General features: G+C 45.0%; 1 protein-coding gene across 1 annotated transcript in view; it reads right to left on the bottom strand.

The window, feature by feature from the left end:
* Positions 1-5,170: 5,170 nt before the first annotated feature.
* T265_05713 (hypothetical protein) overlaps positions 5,171-23,747 on the bottom strand; it is a gene marked incomplete at both ends in the record, with an annotated part of 61,981 nt that continues 43,404 nt past the window's right edge. Inside the window, 3 exons of the mRNA XM_009170786.1 lie at positions 5,171-5,850; positions 9,037-9,615; positions 19,099-19,291. Coding sequence (XP_009169050.1) covers positions 5,534-5,850; positions 9,037-9,615; positions 19,099-19,291 — 1,089 coding nt within the window. The remainder of the gene's footprint in view (positions 5,851-9,036; positions 9,616-19,098; positions 19,292-23,747) is intronic.

Genomic DNA, 23,747 nt, shown 5'->3' with positions numbered 1-23,747 from the left:
TGCGGTGTCTCTATTTTTATTCTTGGGCAGACTGGACCAGGGAGCAGATGCTTCGTTTATTGTTCAACACTTAGAAATATGTTTGAATCCCCAGCTTCGTTGGTCCCCCTATCCTGGCATGGCTGTGTTCGTCCATACTTCCTCTGTATTACAAACACTTATGAAGCTAGAATAGCGTCGCTAGTTTTTGTCAGCTGCGCACACAAATAGCCTATGATTAAGCTTCCAGTAATCCTTTGGCGTCCGACTAAGAGCCATGGGAGAAACAACGGTTGAGAAACCAACTTCTTAACGAAGCAACTCTGAAGTTTACCCAACAAAATACCAAGTCAAGACCAAGGTCAAGCAACTTTTACATTGGAATCTGCACGAAAAATTATTAATGAGCATAAAGTTGACCAAATTTTGATCAAAGTGAAGTCGATGATAGGTTTTTTAGTTTCAGCTAACGTGTTGAGATTTGCTGGGCTTTAACGCAAATGTTTACTTTCTGAACACTACGGTTTTGGGGAAAATCGTATACTCCGGGTATTGAGCTGTTGCGACCCGTTCACTGCTAAAACCGACCTTCAACTTAAAATCCAAAATCTTGAGAACTTAGGAGAGCCAAACCGACAACTCGTATTGGGAACTTCAGAAGAAAAAAATGGAAACATGCATTTAAGCAGCGTCTGAGAAATAGAGCCGTTCGTGTTCCTTATGAACTTGTTCCGGGGAATGGTTTTGACAGGAACTCGATAAAAGACAGCTCAGTTGAACCTCGACACCATTATTGGCGCGTACAGTGACATGAATAACGAATAATGATATAACTGTTGGAGGAGCAAATACAGGGTGACTAACGGCGTTCTGACATGGTAGGCTCGTAGAATCAAAGGAGGCCTACTGTTCTTCATTTATGGAGACTACTTCGTCAACCTCATCGGTGTTATCGTGCCCTCGTGGAGTACGCGTCCGGTGTCATCCTTTTCATCACTTGCTGGTCATCGCAAACGTTTTGCTAGCTGGTATGCCCACAACAGGATCGATCCACACGAGTGAGCCACGCTCCGGCTGATGGCTGGCAGAAAAGAGTGGGCTCTTTTTGGAACTGTCCTTTGGGGCCTATGCTGAATGGAAATATAGGCCATCGTCTTGTATGTGCCACGGATAGACACTGTTTAGTCTTGGAGTCCGCCACAACATTCAGGCTCCTTTGTGATCGGAACATGTGTATAAGGAATATTTTCAAATTGCAAAACTGTCTTTAGGCGAATTAACTTGGACATTTTTGTGTCTGCGTAACCCAGGGACCGTGCAGAAATAACAGAGTCCCGTTTGCCTGCGGCTGAGTCTGTCATCTGAATTAGACGATGGGGTTACTAACACAATAGAAGTGTACGTTTTTGGACAGTCTTTAAGTGAAAGCAAATCTATGGGGCCATTTTGGTGATCATTTCAAACTTTATGTATGAGATCAAGTCAAAATTTCCTTCATGGGTCCTTTTTTGACATAAGCTCACATGATACGGTAAACCTCGGTCATCATGAATAGCAGCCAGCGGTTGAAGCGTAACCAAGCGCACCAAAATCTCTGGTGAACAAGATGGAGGGGGAGCTTCTCGGTGAGAAAGAAATGACGTTATCTTGCTAAGTTTGTGGGACTTGCAGGAATTACCGTCCTAAACATTACAGCGGTGATATCTTCATCCCAGTGGTTGCCATTAATATCCACAAAGACAACACCGAATCCATCAGAGGTTCCAAATGCCTAACTACCATACGTCAAACCTCTCGATGGCCTGGAGCAGAGAACGTGAAGACTAGAGACGTTATCGGTGACACAGTTTCTCTAATACGTTTAGCTACATAGGGCCATTAATGTGAAATATCTAATATATCTCTGGGCTATGAATGCATGTACAAGAACGGCTTCAGTCAAAAAGTTCATGTCAAATGTCTCTTGATGGGGCTCATTAGCCGCGCAATGCTCTCAGCTGCGCAACCTCTAAGAGCGGAGTGAAACTTCTTGCGCCCAAATATTGCATTTTGTTGCGTATGTGCTCAAACCAAAAACCATTGTAATCTATTTTCACGTTTTTGCAGCTCACCAAACTTCATTTTCTGTTGCAGCAATCATACATCTGGCGTAAAAGTCTGGTGGGATTACTTCTTAGCACTGCTGAGACCCCGGAGTGTCTAAATAATGCTCAAACGTTTGAACTGGTACTCGGAACTCAATTCCCCGATTGTTTTAGCCCGTCAGGGACACGTCATAGCTTTCCGAAATTCAGTACCATTGTGCGAATACTAAGCGCCTCTCTCGAGTGAGAACAGAGATCACATTAAAAACGGCGTTTAATCTAGGGAGTAGAACTTGATTTCTGGTAGTGAAGGCTTTTGGCACTTTATGTGGGGTCACATTGCGTATATGATGTCAACCCATAGCGAATAGTCGAGTAGCCATTTACACTGGCCAGAGTAGCTAACTAACGTATGTGGCTTAGGCTGCGTGACTGAGAGGTGAGTGGCTTTGAATCCTGTTTAGGCGCAAGACAGTTATCTCCTTGATCGGAGGTCCCAGATAAAGCATTATCGTTTTCGACTGCTAGCCGAAAATAGTGGTTTTTGAACCTCTCTGGGGGGTTCACTGCCGATGACTCGCACTTGGGATGAAAGAGCCGGGGGGCTTTCCTTAGTCGTTTCTGTGTTGACTGATTTCACCCGTGGGATAATGTTCCCCCCAACAAAGACTCCGTGAAAGCTGTGCACTCATTATTATACTTCAAAAGACTACCGAAGTCAGACAAGGAGGTTCAGTCCCTCTTTTTTGCATTCAAAATACCCCCCGTCATGTCATTCTTGGACGCGGCAGCATTCTCAATGAAGTTCAACCTTAAATACCTTGCGAACTAGTCATACCGTGCCACAAGTACACCACACGAGTGGTGAAGAACTTAATGGAGAATACACAGAGATTTTTCCTGTGTAGGCAGCAGTTGGTAAAAGGTAGGGATTTATCGGATAGGGTTCAGATAATCGATTGTGCTTCAAGTTCCGCTTGCGAGGTACGCGGTACAATCCTGGATCGATGAACTTTTTATCTGTCCAACAACCGACCCACCGCTAAGCACCACTATGCTCCAACGACGTTATCTCGATTGATGGTAAAACGTTCGCAATCAAATTGCCCAGGTCTTTGAACAAACCAACGACCATCTGCGCTACCTGAGCTACCAACATTTTCCTACCTATTTTATTTGACTTTTTCTCTTGACGTTTTGACCAAACCAGAGTAGCACTAAATTTATTGATCTCTGTCGCATTCGCGTGGTTTTTCGAAATAGCTGTCTCAGCGCCATGCGCATGCGCCACATCCAAATGGGTTTGGTCAAAATGAAGTGTTAATAAATTTCAACTATTCGTTCACAAATTTCGGCTACCAGAAGCTGTGGATTCTTCAAAAATTTAACCATTTTTTCGTGTTTAGAACTGCACGTGCCAACGCCCAAATCAGTTGACAAGCGTAAAGTTATACGTGCCGGATTGACCTTAAATATCTAAATTGTTTGCTTTCGGCATCTTGCTGAATCGACAGTTTCCATCTCATAATGTTTTCTAAGTCTCTGCGAAAGGTACCTTTCCACTTCAGGAAAAGTGGAATGCCACATGTGATCTCTTTTATTCTTAAACGTCGCATCTGCTGAATTGAAAGACAATTCATACCCTTGATTTTGCCGTTCACTATCAACCTTCTGTCCCACGCACTATCCCTGGCCGCCAGCTTCAAATTTTTCCTGGAGTCCACACTTGATGGGATGCAAATTAAAGGGTCTTTGGTGCATTCAACAGCAAAGCGCGCAGGAAATTTCGGCAACCCGTAACCCATGTTTTGTGCAAGATTACTCAAACAGTTAATCCTCATCGCTCAAACAAAAATATGGTTAGCTTCATAACTGGAAATAATCAAGGAAAAACTCAACAGTTTGATCCTGTCCTGGTGGCACAGTGCGTCGATCCAAAGCGCCGTAATGAAATAGCCAAAGTACTTGTCGTGATGTTGTCAGATGAATGTCGTTTACACTGTAGCAACCGACCAATGTCACCGCAGCCGTCGAGATGTATGTTATATATATGATGTATGCTACCCATGACGCTCCTTATGCATTCTAGTTTCCATTCAAATTTGGCGCCATTTTCTCGTATTATACCCCGGGGTGCAACTGCGCGTGTTTCCTTGTCATACACGAGTATGCAACCACACTTTCCCTTCCTCTCGATTCCCGTTAGTGTCTGCCCAGATCCTCAATTTCTTTCCCAGGAGGTCTACCCATCAGTTGCGTTTCTTTGCTGCATCACCCTTTAATCACACTCTCTATTTCTAGAAGCGTTTCTTACTCCTGAGGCAGATAGTCAATGCGCAGACGAATATATTTATCTTGGTTCTTTTAACCGAGTTATTTTCAGTCTAACTGATCGGCCAGTCACTATTGAGTGCTACAAAAAAAAGCTCCTCGGCGGATATATTTAATCAATACAAAGGAGGAAAACCACCGGAAGTATATGTCGGGAAAAACAAGCAAATGAAAGGAAGGCTGACCACAACGTGACACATTACGCTGACTGACCAATGAACTCACGAAGAAGCTGTCACCCAAGAGGACAATCATGATAAGTGGTACGACATGCTCATCGTCTCTATATAAATACGCACAGGTGAAGAGGAAGTACCTACCCAACTACGCGCCTACAGTGCCTCCTCACAGAGTGACGGAACATGCCATTGAGCCCGTTACTCAAGTCATACAAGTACCAAGAACACCTACGAAGCGCCGCCAGGTCATAGGTCAAAATGTCCGGATGTGACAGGATGACGACACCTTAGATAGGCACAAATAGGCAGAATAAGAAATCAACGGCCTCCTGTATACATCTACTTTCAGCTTGTTTGATGCTCACTATAGCGATTAAATTTATTGGAGGCCAGAATTATGGAGCAAATGCAGATAGCGGAATATCGACCCAAACATTCTGTTCACAGTGCAGAGCGGATGCAGCAGCTTTTGTTATCATTTTACTTTTACTACTAAAAAGTGGTATAGTAGTATGAATTTGATAAAGTATTGTCCTACCAACCTGAACTGTGCGGTCGTGGGGTAAAAAGGCATCAAATCGAATAAGTTGTGTTCATGGCGAAAAGATGGTACATTATTTCTGCCCAAGATGATTACGCAGCAGCGAAACGAAAAGTTTGTTTAGTGGGATGTTGATGTGCATGGGTTGTGACTGCAAACTGGTCAACTAAGGTTAAGATTGTCAAAAAACAGTGAAGATACTCGATCGTTCATGCATTACACATGGCTCGGTACAAAGCAAAAATGTAACGTTTATGTTGATATCATAACCATTTTGCTAATAAACCTAGTTAGCAAAGTCAATGTACATACACCTCTAGCGGGAACGGCCACGTTCATCAACCGATCAAATAAGGTTATATTAAATATCGATTTCGGGTGAGAATGGGGACCTCAATCAATAGGTTCGGGCTAGTTGATCAATAAACCATTACTTCACATAGAAGGGCTGAAAATTCTTGTGACCATCTTCCACGAACTCCTCTAGCTTCGACATATACGAACCGTCCCAGCAGGGGTTGCCTGCAAGGTATATGGAGTCTTGGATTGAATATTGCGTCATTCAGTCGAGTGACAAAGCCGCAAAGGTTCGACGTGCCGGTACTGGATAAAGCGGTTCCAGTGCCAGATCTCGGCTCAGATTCCACATATACCGAGAGGCGCTCTAGATTTTCTGAAGTAGCCTTGAGCTTGTCGCTTGTATCCGCCCGGGGCCAATGACTTCCTTGGGATGCTGCTGGGATTACAAAGAAGAATTTCTTTACTGATCAGTGCCCGTTCTTTCTATGTCAAAACGTTGAAGCCCTAGCTTTTCAGTCACTTCTTACTCACTTCACAGATTTTCTAACGTGTGGCATACTTGTTAGACAAATGCGAACATATTATATTGTTTAGACGTGACACGCTACTCATAAGGTTACTGAAATCACTTCGATAGCCCACGACCGGTTTCGCCCCGAGCTTCCGTCAACCTTATGTTCTAGTAGAACCAAATTGCGCGAATTTAACGGAATACATTCATTTGCAAACAAATTTGGTATTGCGAGCGATTCATCTGCGCTCCACGTGAGTTTCTCGCAAAACGAGTTGTTTGCGAATGAGTGTATGCCATGAACCACCTTGCTCTTTCAGAAATGTATTACGATTGATTATGTGCTGCTCGCAACTTGCTCTTCAAAATTTCCTCCGGACTAATCATCAAACATTCCGATCCGTTTCCTGGTGGCTTCTCCCGTCGAGTCACAAGATTTTGGCAGTTTACTTCAAGATACTCCCAGGAGTTCACCTTCCGCTGAACCGATTGGTCGTGAGGTCAGTTTCACTTGATACAAGGCAACGACTTACCGATGTCCTGGAGGGTTTGAGCTTACAATCACGGTATTCTCTCAAACTGCATCAAAAAGAATCACCTGTGTTCTATATAGAGGCTCAAGTTAATACGGGAAGCATCTCACTTGATTGGAATTGAAGTAAAAACCCTTTTTGCATAGTTTTTGTACCAGGGTGGTCCTTCTCAAACTTAAAACTCTCTCAGCACCTTACATCAGTTTCGTGTGGTGTAAATCCCCTGATTCAGGGTTTCATTGTCAGAAAGTTTCCTTCGAAATACAAACTACTTATATCCATAGAAGTAATCACACCATGCGTGATCATTCGAAGACCCACCGAAAATCTGAAACAAAACATGATTAAATGGAAGGCCGCGAGATATAGGAAAAGTTTATGTGCGTTTGCCAGGTGGACAGAAAACGGCATCTCGAATGCCATTCCAAATGAAGCATGGGATGGCTTTTGTACAGAAGATAATCGGTTGAACGTAGATTGAACAGCCAGTTGGAAACACGCCAAGTTGGCCAGTCCGACCTCTTCTCAAGTCCACCTATCCAATCGATCGAAGAGGAACTTTTCCCCCCGTTTGCCACTGTCTCCACCAAAGTTTCAAAACCAAGGGACTTCCTTGAGCACATCAATAGGAAGATGGTCTGATTGCAACCTTTTACGAGACCTTGCCTTTTCTGTCCAGCATTAAGAAGTTTGTCCAAATAAAACATTTGAAACTACTCACGAGTTTTTAGTAGTATAGCGTATAAACGCATTTCCTTTCCTTCGAATGCGCTCAAGATAATAAAAGTTCACAAAGGAGACTACTCACAAGGTTGCTGAAAACTCTTGGACAGGCCACAACCGGTCTCGTCCATCTTGGGCTCATAAAGTACGCACAGTCCCCAAGTTTCCTCACCTGAGCCCCAAATGCGAGAAATTCGACAAATACACTCATTTGCATACCTGTTTGAGTTCCACAGGCGACCCACGCGAAACCACGTTGAACCTGTTTCTTATGATATTTTTCAGTCGATTAGTCTCCCGTAAAGTGCAAATGAGTACATCTGTCGAACATTAGAAAACCGTGTGGTTTACGTACATAGTTATCAGACAGTGTCTCCTCTGTTTCCGAAGGGCTTGATAAACAATCGGTAGCTTTTTTTATTTGGGCAACGTTTCGCTTTTGACACAAACGCTTCATCAGGCCAAGTGAGCAGGTCACCGAATTGGCCAGGTTATAAGGCAGACGGGGAACTAATCAGTAAATCAGTCCTCTTCAGATTATCACACCAGATCAGTGTTGAGTGCCAATTAACGGCTCTTGTCGGTTAGTGAAGTTGTCAAAGTCTTGCTTTGGTGGATTGGGGGAGTTCAAATTAATTCCGATCGGGTTTTGTTCATTATTATTCTACTTCAGGGTGCTTCACTTGATGATTCACCTCGGTTGCCACTGGTAGATTTCCCTGGTCTTTGTGGGGTCGTAAGTGCTCTGACAATTTATTTTTTTTTTTGGGGGGGGGGTGAGGTCAAGGGGAATTCAGATGATGACTACCCTTCGTTCCGATGACCGCACACCAACACGTATCAGCTCGACTAATCCAGAACCGTTCTCCACACGCTTGCCAGTTCCGCACCTTCTATTCTGTTAACAATGGGATGCTTGGCGATTTCTATCGCCTCGGCTATCAATCTCTTTGACATGGACTGTAGTCCTCGCCTCAAAACCTCAACATTTTCTAAATCTATTTTGTGCCTCGTGTCCACTGCGTGTTCCGCAATAGCCGAGTCTTTCAGTAATGCTTGATATTTATCTGCGTTTCTCGGCGGCCTGTTTATTTTTCTACTATGCTCTCCGACTCTGATGTGTAGTTCCCTGGCCGTCTGTCCTATGTAGACCTTGGTGCAGTCATTACACTTAATTTTATAGACAGTCCCTGGTTCTGTTTGCCTGGAGGCGATCCTTCAATTGCACCAGTGCAGAGCGCAGTGTGTTCCTCCTCCGGAAAGCTACTCTAATGTTGGCCATGTTTAGAATTCTTCGAATTGCCTCCGATGTCCCTGGTTTATATGAAATAACAGCAGTCCCGATCCATTCCCTGTTGGGTTTCGCTCCCGGTACCAACACCCTTCGCAATTGTCGCCTAATCAAGCTGGCTGGATATCCACTATCCCGAAGTTTGTTTTTTACCTCAATTTGGGCCGCTGTCCGATCAGCTTCTTCTGTGCACAGGGCCCTTACACGCTTAAACATCCGAACACCGACTTCGGATGGGCAGACGAGTAGTCCAAAACTGCCCCAGTGTCGGTTGGCTTCTTGTACACTGTGGTCTTTAGTTTTCCGCAGTCTAAAAATGCCAGTTTACCCGAGGTTCACTCTATCTCCATACCAAATTTGATGTATGGACTCAGTTCATTGAGATAGTTGTAAAACTCACTAACCTTATCTCGTTTCATCCTCCTCTGTTTTTGGAGCACTAGATGTTACACGGTGGACCAAGAATAACTTCGATGTTCAACTGCACAGGAAGGGTGGATCGGATTGTGACCGAGACTTTTAGACAACTGCAGAAAAATCTAACGGGAAAATTGTTAAACCAACCTCTTCCATGACCAGCTGTATAGATCACCACTCCACTGACTTCCGTCTGCTCACGTAGGTCTACATACCACGAAGGTAGTTCAACAAAGGGCCACCGGTACTCCAACACTGTGCAAGAATGTCTCGCCGCGCCACCTACCAAACCTCGTTCCATATTTGCATGTTTATCAGCTGAGGATTGAGGGTTAGGATCGTCGCTCATCACACCTTCAGAAGACCTCAGAGTCAACGTGGAGTTGCGCGTGATTAATTCCTCCCCAGTCCAACCATCCACAGCCAACGAGGCCATAGGATCCCCGGTGTCTCCCGATAACGATGAAGGCCGAATGCCATTCGCTGACCAGAAATGAAGCATAGACTTTGATGATGAAGTTTGTGTTTCCCCAATTCTGTGATTCGCAAGCATGGGGGCTCGACTTTCTTGACGACCACGAACGACCGCGGAGGGTTCTTCCGGGGACGCTGCATCTTTCTGGTAGTTGTGATTGATACTGGACAATGCTGTGGGCAGATTACGCTTCTGAGGATTCGAAGAGTCTGGATTCAGCCAAGCTGACTTTTTGTAGGCAAGATTAGCAACTAAAAAGAAAATGATAACCGTTGTGGAACATCATGAAACAGGTTGAAGTACAGCAAATATACTCGTTTTTCGAGAGACTCGCCTGGAACCCAGCTGAATCCCTCGTTTGTGAGGTTTCCAGCAAATGAATGTCCTCCACTAGGCCGCCTCATGTCCTAGTTGCTTCGATTTTCGATATATCACAACATATGTATATATTTGCAATGCACTACTCACAAGGTTGCTGAAAATTCGTCAACAGCTCACGACCGGTTTCGCCCTTCTTGGGGTTCATCAGGTAAGGAGTTCCCCCCGACAATCTAATCTGCATACCAATCTGCTTTCAACGTGAGACTCGCCTGAATCCCAGGTGAAACTCACGTTCATGATCTTCAACTGATGTGCTGCACAAAAGGCGCCTCACATTTCCATTGGTATCACATTCGTCCCCGATTTGTTTGGTGTCCGCGTAGGATTCGCGCATTGGTAGATGGATCCAAACAACTGAATTTCGATGTGACCGAAGCATTGAGCGGGTCTGGTGCGAACATCAGATCAATAACGGTTTCCATGTGCCCAGAAAGTACAACCCCTCTCGCGGATTGCCAACTATCGACAGTCACCGCGGTTTCTGCCAAGGTAACGAGTATCTTACCTTGGACATTGATCCTGCGCCGGTTATCTTCCAGTGAGCAACAGACACAATGCTTTCTATGGCTTACATAGACGAAATCTCTTTAATGACTGCGACAATATTGCTTATTCGAAGCAACTACTTGGTCGGGTCAAAAAGCTCGAATCCAAAATGCATAAATAGATGCATTCTATCCCACCTCACTTTGTTTGTCGCTTAAGATGCACCGTTCGGTTCGAAATGTGAAAAGCTCGACCAAGGACGACATACGTCAGCTCCCGCTAAGCTGCAACTTCCCTCTGCTAGGAAACAAACTTATTCCCAACCCACCCAATCACGCGTTATCGATTTGTCCTTGATTAGTAATGAATGGTCAAGCTCGGTGCCAAGCTCGGCGAACAGATCAACAGTCGCCTGATCAACTACCAACCAGTCTTCCCCCACCCTGCCTGGAGGACCTAAGCACTCACCCCTGCTACCGAAAGACAGCGAGTGGGTTCGTGCTGAAGCCATGCACTGGACTCGAGTCTTATTGAAACTCACTGACAGTACATATCCTTGGTTGTGTCGGGAATCGAAGACGTGAGAGGCGAACATATTGCCACCGCCCACTCATCGCACGGTGGACGCGACTGAGTTATCAAGTATGAACAGGCCAACGGGTTCATTCACGCCCCCACGTGACGCCACTGGTCCCCCGTCGGTTCACCNCAAAAAGGAAGTCAAAGCAACTCACAAGGTTGCTGGAAACTCTTCGATAGCCCATGACTGGTTTCGCCCTTCTTAAGGCTCATCAGGTAGGAAGTCCGTACAATCTGGGGACTGCATCTACCTGGTGAGCCCCAGGAAGAGCGAAACCGGTCGTGGGCTACCGAAGAGTTTTCAGAAACCTCATAAGTAGTTTCTTTTATGAAAATCTACTGCAATATCTCAAATATCGTACCAACTGAAACATGAAGCGGCCTGCGTGCAGCATATTCAGTTAAAGAACATCATAAACGAGAGGTTCACTTAAGTCCCCAGTGAGAACCAAACTGATTTGCGAATGAGTGTATTAGTCGCTCTAAGTCAAAGCTGTTCGGTAAGTTTCAAACTTTAAAAAGCTACTGGGTCGTCACCCCAGGAGTTCTGCAAACGGATCATGTCTCTCACGAGTGAGTGAACAAGTTCAGTGTACGCTATTGGAGTAGTGATTACACATTCAACTCTCGTGTCAGACGTTCGAGGTTCCAACCGCGACACGACCAAGCGTACCCACTGTTGGGGAACTCTAATCAGAGCGAAACTCGAATCCAGCCCATCCCCCTTTGATGAGGGCTCACTAGAGTGAGTGCGGCAGTACAGGAGAAGGAAAGTTTTTCAAACAAGTTGGTGTTACTGTGACATAGTACATAATATAATTATATGTAATATAATAATATAATATATGACCCTGCACGTTGGATCAACAATAGATCAGGCCCCAATAGATCAGTTTTCAAAAGGTTGTAAAAGGGCTTTCATAAGGCACGTGCGGAGAACAACAAAACGCTCGCTCCAGCTTCCACTGCGCGGTTATCCCAAAGAATATTTCCGGGCTAAGATTTTATCCTCATACCTAAACGCTGTTTTTTCTTAGATCTCCCTTAGTTTATGTCTCCAAGAAAGGCACTTCTATGCTACTGAGAGGCCACGTAAGCGAGCGTATTCGGGTTTTCCTGGTCCACTTGGGAGACAATCGTTCCTGACTGTTGTTCGTGTGTCCTCAGCGTGTTACATGTTTATTTTGAAAAGGGGTTTGACCACAACAGTGAGTGCGGAGCTTCTAGTGACCAAATCTGGACCTCAGATTGCACCTGATGAGTTTGACGATTCCACGCTGTAGAGAGAATTCATCATGTACTTTGGTGAGTCTGCAATCCTGAATACAACGCTCAAGTCCGGCCTGATGGTTAGAAAGCCGAAAACTATCGAACGAAATCCTAGCGACATATGGTAACTCGCCGGAGGCAACAGCACACACGTTTGCCTCCGAAGGCCGAATTCACAACAAAGCACAACTGCAGATGAAACCATTGCATGGAGCAGTGAAACCAAAGAAACAAAAAAATTCTTGCTCCCCCAAAATATGAAAAGTTTGACCAAGAACGATGTGGGTCCGGTCGCACCAAGTTACAAACCTCCTCGATCTTCGTAGCAGCCTTGTGCTAGGCCCACCCAACCACACGCTGACGGTGTCCCCTCGGTGAGTGACGAAACGTCAAACTAAGCTCAGCACATTAACTCGAGTTACCATGTCAGATTTGCTTAGCACAGTACGACCCTACTCCTGCTTTTCAACTGGAGACGAACCTGAGGGCGATCACTGATACTACGGATGAACACCCCACGGATGTGTTCTAGGATACCACTAACTCCACTCACTTCCACACCAGGAAGCATACACCCATTGGTTGGTCCGCATTTCAAAAAGACAACGCTCATGTGAATGGTGTTCGCTTAATCGATCACCACAACACTGTATGTCCAAGTGTCTAAAGAGTATGAGTACCGCTCCACGAGAATCGATTCGTTTTCGGGTGGCATTGGTCAGCTGACTGTCTGGATAAATCGACTCCTGGGTCAAAGCAAGTTTCACGCTCGGTTAGGATTCACCCCGTATAAGATGATCTGTGGATGCATGGTTCATAGAGTAACAGCCTTTATTCCATGAGACACGTGTCCGATCCCTTTACCTTCAGAGAGATCGGTTCTGGTTTCCCGGTGAATGTCCACTACCACACCATTCAGGTGGCAGTGGATTTCAGGTGCCAAGTTCCATTACACTTATGTCAAATGGTGATTGCTGATCCAAAATGGGCTACACCACAGCACACGTTGCCTGAATAACCATTGTATTCCTTAAGAACAGGTATAGAAATCTGAACCAATACAATCACCATGCAAACATGAAATTAGCGTCCCTGTTGCTCGATCGATTTGCGCTGTCACGTGATACTCGGAAGCCAATTTCGGTTGTCCATTCCCAACATTTCACAAATCCGCATGGTGATTTTTACTACTGCTAATAAAGCTCACCCACTCACAAGTTCATTTTAGGCTAAAGGCCAGTCCGTGGAATTTCACTCGCTGTGAGAATGACCTTTCCTCTGAGCTACTCAGAGATAGCTAGTAGTATGAAGAGAGTCGAGAACTGCTCAACTGAGGTCTCGTCTTATCAGTGGAGGAGCACTGTACACCTGCTTCACCCTCATAGGCGCATCAGCAACAGTTCGCATCTCGCGAAACTCCAGTTGGGAGTCTGAAACCCGCGACCTTCCGGTCAGTAGATTAAACATGACCGAAGGTGGATGATCACAATTCTACTCAACTGACACTTGGACGAGGGGAATCAGTTGTAGGGCAACTGCCATCTGAGAAGTCATCACTCGAGAGCCTGTCATTCAGTAGATTAAACATGACCGAAGGTGGATGATCACAATTCTACTCAACTGACACTTGGACGAGGGGAATCAGTTGTAGGGCAACTGCCATCTGAGAAGTCATCACTCGAGGAGCCTGTCATTACGTGACCACATGATTTGGTTTCCACGAATGGAAGGTGATGATCCCGTCCAATTCCGAAGTAATCAGTCACATCGCAGATCAGCTGCTCGTGGCCGTAAGTTCAAACTACTGACCGAGGTTCCAAAACTCGATGGATTTGGGTGAGGCGCCCACTGTTGTTTGATCCCCAATAAGGACGAAACAGTTGTGCATCGGTCTTTGCAAGTTATCAACGAGGATGATTTTTCTGTTTTTCGATACCTCATGCTAACATTCGTTACTAGAAATGGGAGGCTTAACACAGCCAGCTTCTCAAAAGACCCGAACCTCAGTTGATGGATTCTGGCCCCCGGCAACCGTTTTGATGTGTTGCCCACTGATTGTCTCATCGATAAAGACATAACAGATCCTTCTCTATGGTGGGACAATTTGGAACTAGCAAAGAAATTCCTCGACCATAACTTATTTAGTTCTCAATTTCAAGGGTAAAGAGGCCGTTCATGCAAGTTTTACCAGATTCGGAAGGATACCAAAGGTTTTTAGGGCCTGTAATCGATCAGCTGTGTTACCTTTTCGATGCCTAACGGGAGAGCAGCACAAAGGATACTGCCAGGTTGTCTAAGCTTAGACAGGGAAAGTCGAGAGTCAGAGTTCAGGTTCGAACCTTCCGTCAGTAAATTCGCGCTCTCACGACTGAGTCATCTCGTCCCCAGAGTCTGTAACACTGTGTGCATTTGCATTCACTTCGTTAAAACAAGCCACTGTTCGGTAAATCAACTTTGGCGGGAACATATTATTTGAATTAATAGATTGTAGATGATTAAGCAACCAAACAGAACACCATATCAGATCTTCCCCAGTGGAAACCGATTAATTGCCAATCCTCACTGCACATGGTCCGTACAACAACACAAGGGAGGCACTTTGTCACAAGTTGCGTGGAGGGTACGGAAGTGCAAAATGCACCCACATCTTAGACACCCCTCCCCATGTTCGAAACAGGCCGGTTCAGGTAGCATGTATCGGGATATTTATTGCTGAAAGTTCATTAAAGAGCTTGTACAAAGTGGTACTACCCGGCGTACACTACACCTCCCCGAGGAATGCATCCTTTTCGGACAAAAATGTATGGTTGATTGCAGGGAATTATCAGCCTGGATATCGCACCGGAACAGGACAGCAAACACTCGAAAAATACGAAAAAACAAGTAGGCACTAAATTTTGAGTGACTAAAATTAATTGTCGAAGTAAAATGAGTTTCCGAGAAATACACTCATTTGCAAATCAGTTTGGTTTTCACGAGAGACGCAATTGAATCTTTGGTTTATGATATTCTACAATTGAATCACAGGGCCGCCTGTGTGCAGCACATTCAGTTGTAGAACATCATAAACGAGAGATTCAGTTGAGTCTCTCGTGAAAACCAAATTGATTTGCAAATGAGTGTATTTCTCGAAAACAGTCCAATTCGGGTTCAAATAAATCATAAGGTTGACGGAAACCCGGGGACTGTGCCTACCTGATGATCCCCAAGAATGGCGAAACCGGTCGTGGGCTGTCAAAGAGTTTTCAGCAACCTTGAGAGTAGTTTTCTAAGTGAATAGAGTTGAAGGATAAAAAATACCGCCGTTCCACGCTCCCGCGAGGAAATCAGAACCTACGATTTCGGTCCCAAAAAATCCTTAGCAATACTGCACATTGAATAACACAAAACTACACTTTCATCACATGAGATATCTGTAGGTGGGCGTTCTCACTCACATGACCTGGATTAGGGGCACGGTTGGCTGCCTCAGATCATCCTTTATTCGTGTAGAGTTGGTGTGAACAATAACCCGTTGACCAAGAACGGAATCAAACATCGTAAATACTGACAACTCCTGATAGTTCATTGGTTAAGGCGCGAACTTACTGACTGGAAGATCGGTGGATCAAACTCAACCTCTGCATCTCGACTGCTCCTATCTAAGCTCGGGAAACCTGCCAGTATCTCGGCCCTCGTGCTACCTTTGGTTTGCAGTTGAGCCAGGAGACAGCTGTTACATCTGAACGGTTACTATTGTTACTACTTTCATTTTTATTGATTTACAGTAAGTAGATCGACTGCGCCAAGAACAACAGGCGAGAGTTTGAGGCGCGCTAGTAACAGAGTTCCTGCTAGGATGTCAACCCTACAACGGGAAGCAAACGAAACAGAGATCCTTGAAATCCAGCTGTGTGCCTGAGAAATTTCCCTGTAAGTACAGAATAGGAGCTTCTGGAATATAATTGGCAAACTTATTGGGCCGCACATTCGTGTTTTTACATCGCAGCGGAATGAACTTATAAACACAGCTTCCGAACCCTTCAATGACTACACTGTTCACTAAAGTACATCCACAAATCGACGGAAGTTATCTCCATGTTCCTGTAGGTTGACCATATCTTTTGGCCTTGTCACGCCGTACGAATTGCTGTTTTAAACAACGCAACCTAAAGCACACCAGTGACGTTCAACATATCCTTTTATTGATCGTTCCTGTGCGCTTTCTAGACTCGATACGTCACTGTGCAACTTACCATGTAACGTTATACTGCGACTGGGGTTCAGTTGCAGCCACCCGTTTTATCGATTACCCGTCGGTTTAAATGTTCATTTTGCAGCCATTGAATGCTATCACACACAGTGATTTGATGGTCACACGGTGAGCGAGGGCTCGATTGGAAGTACAAGACCATGGAAATGCAGCAAGATGCAATCTCCGACAAGCTGAGATCTATCTCGTTGCACACTACGTCGCCCGTTGAACCCGCAATGTTGCGGCTATCGTGCTCCGTTAAGGGAAAAATTTAGTCAGGTGTAGCAGTTATGCACAATGAACCAACGAGAACAAAGTAGTCCTTCTTGGTTTGTGGTGAAACTCACGAAAGAGCCTAGAAAAAATTGCGGTAAGCCTGACGGTTACAGATTGCCATCGTAACCAGTCAGGTGACTGCCCAAAGAGTGACGTTTGCGCCAAATGCCCATCGACCTCTATAGTTGTAATGCACTACTCATGAGGTTGCTGAAAACGCTTCGACAGCACACGACTGGTTTCGCCCTTCTTGGGGCTCATCAGATAGGTGCAGTCCCTGCTTTTCCGGTTTTCCGCTCTACAAATATACATGTATCGCGATATCTCGAATATCGTACCAACTGAAACAGGAGGCGGCCTAGTGCAGCATATTCAGTTGCCAGGAAACATGAAAACCGAGAGATTCAGCTGAGCTCCAGGTGAGTCTCTCGAAAAACCAAATTTGCTTGCAAATGAGTGCGTTTCGCCCATCGACCTGGTTCTTCCCAAACCATGTTGTAGTGTCCTCGAAACGACAGACTTACATCCCACTCTACAGCGACGCTCAGTTACGACATTTTTGTCGAAAAAAGGTTGTGCCACAAAAAAGCACCGCTAAGTGATTGTTCTGAACGGCGATCTAGATCAAAAAATGTCCTTGTGAATACAGCTTGGTTAGATGCTTCTTCGAAGATGTTGCAATGACACCGAGTGACCCCATGTGCAATTGATTGGAGCCAGTAAGGCCTCCACCTCTCGTGAATCCGATGAAGAATTGCTTGCGTTCACTTTATCAACGACTTTAACCCGCGTCGGATCGACCAATTGAAGTGCAAGGTCACTGACAAGGTGCAACACGTAGTTTGGGGTGAGTCAAGAACAATCGATTCAGTCAGCAGACAGCCGAAACTCTCCGAATCAGGGAACAGTGAGAAGCTCAAGCCGCTCCATCGCGGATTCTCCTTGATCCATCTTAGGAAGTCTCAGCAAGTGGCTAGGCCAACCAGAAAGCGCGAGCCAAGAGGACAATATGAGAGTTCCAATACCGAAGAAATGAATACCTGATGTGGATTTGCTTCCAATTGTAGGATCATTTTCATGGGATATTTTTGGAGCCCTGCGTTTGCGAATGCGACCGAGAAACTTCAAGGCTGTGACTAACTGACAGACTAAGAAAACCAGAAAAACGTAGTAAATGGATTGAATCACACTGGGTTTAAGTGCTCTGAGTGAACTTTCAGCCAAGCTGGGATTGATTATCTCGCAATCCCTGCAACCACGCCTACCTGAAGGGCCCCGAACAGGATGAAACCGGTGTAACGGTGATACTACTGATGGGGAGGCATGCAAGTAGTATGTTTTCTTGTAAATTCGCTTGAAAAGAGGAATCTACTGCAGAATTTGTGGACTCGCTTTGTAGCATTTGCTTGAACTCGAGCAACATTCAATGAATATCCAGGAAAGTTCTGGAAGATGCTTTCAAGAGAAGATGGATGTTCAGTTTTTGTAAATAAGATGCATATGAGAGTTTTGCTTCCCTGTCCAATAGTCCTTAACTGGTCAGTTGGCATTTCTCACTAAATAACTCTGCAGAAAAGGCCTTCTTCCTTTCACCGGTGGTACGCTGTCCCGTGACATTAAACATACCAGTTATATCAAGCCAAAAGGATTTTATTGAGTGCCTTAGCAGAGCGACCTTGAGAGAGCCTGTGTATTGTACTCTAAGCAGAATAACATCAAAAAAGTATTGACTAAGAAGTACCCCTTCGACTTTTCAGTCCTCGGTACTTTCACCATAATCCCTTGACCATTTGAAAGTTTGTCGTAACCGTTAAAACGATCAACCCACTCCACTGAATGACGCTTAGAAAAGTAACGAAATTGGCTGTTTTGGCTTACAGTGCGATTGCTAGACGTGTTCTTTCAAAGCCGTCAGTTCATCGACAACGGATCTTCGGATGACCATTTTTATCTATCTACCTAGATCCCCACCATGTTCAGAGCTGAAATGGAGTTAGATGCCTCTGCTCCGTGCGTTGTCCTTACCAACTAAGGTCTTTGAAAACGTGTTTTCGCACGCACACTGAACAAAAGTTGACTTTGTTGAGTTGTACACGGTAATGCGACAAAGTGTCCGACTGATCCACTTTTCTGTACATCAGTAAGTACACCATAAGTCCATGTGTCTAATATGAAGACAACCACAGGAATCGAACGGTAATCTTACATTTTGGTTTGTTTGCACCATGCAATCTTGACAAGACAGTATAACCGGGTTGCATGTTTGAAATCGGGATCACTTGAATGCCTCAAGTGGCTGAATACTGTTTGAACAATAACGGCTTGAAAGGTGTCAGACATCGTCAGTGGGGCTTAACTACACATCCTTAGAAGCTTATCGAACAACCAATGGAAACTTTCAACATAACCTTTTCTGTGAAACGTTTCCCCGTTTTTATTGGTCAGCGTCACTTGACCTTGAAATGGCAAGGCCAAAGGTGATTGTACACCTATCCGGAATCGGACTTACCGCATGAGCTCTCGTTATTAATGCGGAAAAATCCTGTGGTACAAGGACCTTTTTGTCGACATCCAAGCAGACCAACACGCATTGCAATTCGATTTCTCCAATTGATTGGATGCACACGGACGTAGCGAGCGATAAACGGTGATGTGAGGTAGTGTATTCGTTCTGGAACCAGTTCATTGTTTCCTTCGAATAGCTTGTTAGGATAGATGAAAAGAAAGACACGCATTCAGCTCAGCATTTATCACATTCCATAAGCATGCCCTTGTTGAGTAGGCTACTGGCATGCAACGATCGGTCATGATATGCAATATCGACAGGTAGAAAAGAGAACACTCAGCAATCAGTGTGAGGAACTTAAAGGTGAAACTCAAGTGGATTTGTCACGAGGGTACATGCAGCAAGCTCGTATTCTCTGTAAATCAAAACACCGGCTTGGATTTTGCACAGATGGTTGATGCATCACTCTGTAACTTTTAAGAATCTGGCTAAAGAAAGATCGATAGTTTCGTGAGTTTCGTCGGACGAGCATCGCTAATGACTATCAACAAGAATGAAACAGTGCTTCTCAGCTTTTCAGCGTAGATTGGCAACGCGGACAGGATGAAAGCGGAATGCAAAGCAAGTTGGTTGCCCCTCAGTTTGTCCGGTTGGCTAGCAGACTAAATGGCTAGGCTTTAACCGGTTTATAAACTTGGCAGTCAGTTTTTCAAACATTCTACGATTTGTCTGGTGTAGACCGTTGCCTTTTCTTGCACTCGCCTGTTCACACTTAAATGACAGTATTGAGCAGCCCCAGAAAGTCTGGTACAGCCATTCTGCTAGGGGAATGTCGGCATAATGTTGAAGCCACTGCGAGGCGGCGCCAATGCCCTGATACAGAGGAGGTAGTGCTCATCCTTAAAGGAAACTACTCGTAAGGTTTCTGAAGGCCCTTCGACAGCTCATTGTCATTCCATCGTACTCAAGCTGCTTGGTGGTGTTTGAAAGGATTCTGCGTGCTTAGCTGCTAACCAGATTCCTTCGAGGTTGCATTCGAATCAGCGGCTTTTGAGTGCCACTCAGCTGGCTCAGCAGCTGCTGACTGACAGTTCTCTTCCGCATTCGGACCGGTACTTCGTCCTGGTTGCAGCCTAGTTCCTAAAAAATCCGACGGCATTCGTGGAAGACGCCATAAAAGGGCCAGGCTTTGACGATACCCACGTCAGATCCAACAAGTAATCAAATAGCACGAAAAAACAGTGATTGTGTTGAACTGATTCACGAAGATTAGATTCTTTCAAATCCACCCAACCGTGAGTCAAGACGTCCTCCCAGTAGCGTGACTAGCACACCATTTCCGAACAAGTCCCTCTTGAAGCTACTTTCGGATTTCTTCATGGAACATTCCCCCTATTCGATTGACGAAACCTTTTTGGATTTCTTTTTGTCCTCCAGAAACGATAAGAGCAAATGCTAGGGAGGTAACCGTCTCGTCTTATACTCATTCGTGATGGCTTGTCACCCATGGAACCCTCTTCGTTGTTGTTGTTGTTGTCCCACGTTCTTGTTGGTTTTTAGCTATGTGCGTTGACCCGGAACAATATTCGGATCAGTGCAGCTAGCCTAGATGGTATCCACAGAGCGAAATAAACAGTACATTTCACTGCACTCACCAGGTGCACACTCGCAACGATTGTGTGTGTACTCGAACAGGTGGCAAGCCGGTATGACCTTGGATGTATGCATAAGACGAGTTCCCCCCGGACGAAGTACACCCCAAATAATCTGATTTCAACAGACAAAGCTGTCATTTTTGCTACTTTACTAAAAGTCATCTCGTGCTGAGACTCTTCAACAGTCCACAAGTGATTTCGTCCTTCGTAAGACGCGTCCAAAGGGCGTAGTCCCCGAGTTTCCGTCAACTTTATTTTCCATCAAACTGTACCGATGTACTTTGCAAGTGCGTGTATTTCATCAGTTGTGAACACCTTTGTGTTCGAACAGAACTACTTCTACCTGATGATCCCTAAGGGGGCTCAATGTGGACTTGGGCTGCCCCAGAGTTTTCAGCAAATTTATAAGGTATGTGTCCCGTCTAGCCAATATTCTGTGGTATTTCGAATATTGTACCAACTGAAACATGAGGCAACAGCAAATTCAGCTGAAGAATATCATACCTGAAAGAATCAGCTGCAATTCAGCTGAGTCTCCCAATAAAGCCAAATCAAATTTCAAATGACAAATTTGAGTTCACGCGGAGTCTAACTTTGACGGATCCCCGGGGACAGTGTCCTTCTAGTGAGTTTCAAGGAGGGTGGAACCTGAAGTGGGCCATTGCAGGGCTTTCAGCAACCCTATGAGTAGTATGTTACCTCTCGTCGTATCAAGTGGTTTCAACTTATTCCAGTGTGGACATCCTCAAACTTAATTTCTCGATCGACTCTGCCCACTAGTTCTTGTTGTCAGCCCCAACGTCTATGTTCACCCTCTCTGATGCCCGATAGTAACCTTAGCCGTGTTATTGGTAAGTGCCGTGAGGACTTTCTTATCACTTGCTCTCTTGACGCGCCCACTTTATCGGCAACGCGATGAGATCCAAGACATTGTCATACATGGCCCACTCATGCCCTCAATGGCGCTCGGGCATCCAAGCTATTGCCTTCAACGCATAGCTCCCCTCCCAAGCCTTCCATTCAGCAGCGTCAATTTATCAGCTCCCGCCTCCGGTGCGCAGCTATCTACCCCACCTCCCCAAATCAACGGTGAACGAAACTGTGGCAGCTGCAATCACTGTAGGACAAGTACACGGTTCTTGCAGCTGACAATGATTCTGACGATGATTGCTACATTCTGATGACGTTATGTCGCGGTTTGATGTAGCTCGAACGTAGCGTCTCTGCGAGTTATGAGATTGTTCTTCTCTTCAACAGGTGTATCGCTGATTCGGCAGGTAACTAATGGCATTCCGGTGAAGAAAAGGCGGACGGTGTATGTGAGAATCAGCTATACATTTTGTGTGTCCGTGTACGGAACCCCCGAACCAGCAGTGCCCTGCATTTTGGAACGATCAGACTAGCAATCGACCTGGAAATTCTCTCGGGTCCGCCACAATGAACCAAACTGAAGATAACCACAAATGAGGCCAACTCTGTGCGTTTCTAGGGCTTCTAACACACGCTGTATTTTGGAAATTGAAAGGTATTTTATACATCTGGATTTTGGAGATCTTCTCACGGGTTTCATGAAGTTAGCAAACGTGCAACCTGCCTCGCACCACCCAAGAGTGCATGCACTCCAAGTTAGGAACCGGTAGTCTACGAAATTCTCATGTCTTAACATCGAAACCCAAGTCTTGATTGAAACGCCTACTTTCTCAACTTCCTTCGTATGTCCATCCTCTGCCACTTGATGAACCCATTCATACGACCATACGGTCGACTGTATCACGTGAATCATAATGATCGATAATAGTTTAACATAAAAAGCATAAAACAATAGGGTGAAACAAAAAGTCGGGAACGAAAGTGGGATTGACAAATAAACGAAAAATCATGCAAATGAAATGGAATAGAGGCATGTGTTAGCAACCAGTTAGGACATGGCCTTGAACGAGGTGAAATTTGAATAAAATGCAACAGTTTTCCATTCGATTAAACGTAAGAGCACAGAATCTATTTAGTTTGGTCATGACGTATAAGTGGAATAGGCATAATACACTACTCATAAGGTTGCTGAAAACATCGTAAACGAGAGATTCAGTCGGATTCTAGGTGAGTATCCCGTCAAACCTAAATTGGTGTGCAAATGAGTGCATTTCACAGCACCGGAATCCCCAAACCGATAGGTTATTCATTGGCTACACTATGAATCGAAAGGTTCAAAATAGTTGCCCGTCTAGCAACAGGCACTTGAATACTGGTTAATAACATTACTACTAATAGTAATAATAATGATGATAATTCACTTGTAACACCCTTTCGGTTCCGAGTTTCTATGCGATCCGAAGGAAGTACGAGGATTGAGATGCTTCCGGGTTGCCCAAACTTAGATTGGAGCAGTCGAGATGTCCGGTCGAGTTCGAACCATGAACCTTCTGTTCAGTAATATCTCGAGCTCTGCAGGTGGATTAGGCTCCCAGAAATTGATTTAGCCAATAGCTAACTATGAACGGACTGTAAGATTGCAGCTGAAGCCTGCCACACTTTGTCACGCCCAACGAGCATTGCCTTTGATGCACACACCACGATAAGTTACAAAGGCTAGACCCAAACCACCCTCAGACCCACCCACTTTCATTCTCCATTTGAAGTCATTTGAAAGAACCATATGGTGTGGAAAAATTGAAGCCATCCTCAACTCGGCTTCTGAACCAACATGGTTGGTTGGTCTTGCATGCTGCCTCTGCCTATAAATCGTCTCGTACATGTCTTCAGTTCATCCCCAGTCGGCTTAAAGTCCACCGTGATATTTTTGAATACATGAAACTTTCATCGATCAATACCTATGCCTGTCACACGCTGACAGCTTGACAGTAGTTTCGTGGAACAACGGCTTACTATGCACTATGAAATCAACAAGGGGTAATCGAACTGAGTAAAAATATGTGCCACACACGCCGCCGATGGAAAAGTACATCTTCTCTAATCCAAAGGGTGGCAAAGCTAAGTCTT

The sequence above is a fragment of the Opisthorchis viverrini genome, assembly GCF_000715545.1.
Source record: "Opisthorchis viverrini unplaced genomic scaffold opera_v5_113, whole genome shotgun sequence".
In the NCBI taxonomy this organism is placed as follows: domain Eukaryota; kingdom Metazoa; phylum Platyhelminthes; class Trematoda; order Opisthorchiida; family Opisthorchiidae; genus Opisthorchis; species Opisthorchis viverrini.
This window is presented reverse-complemented; position numbering and strand designations above follow the sequence as displayed.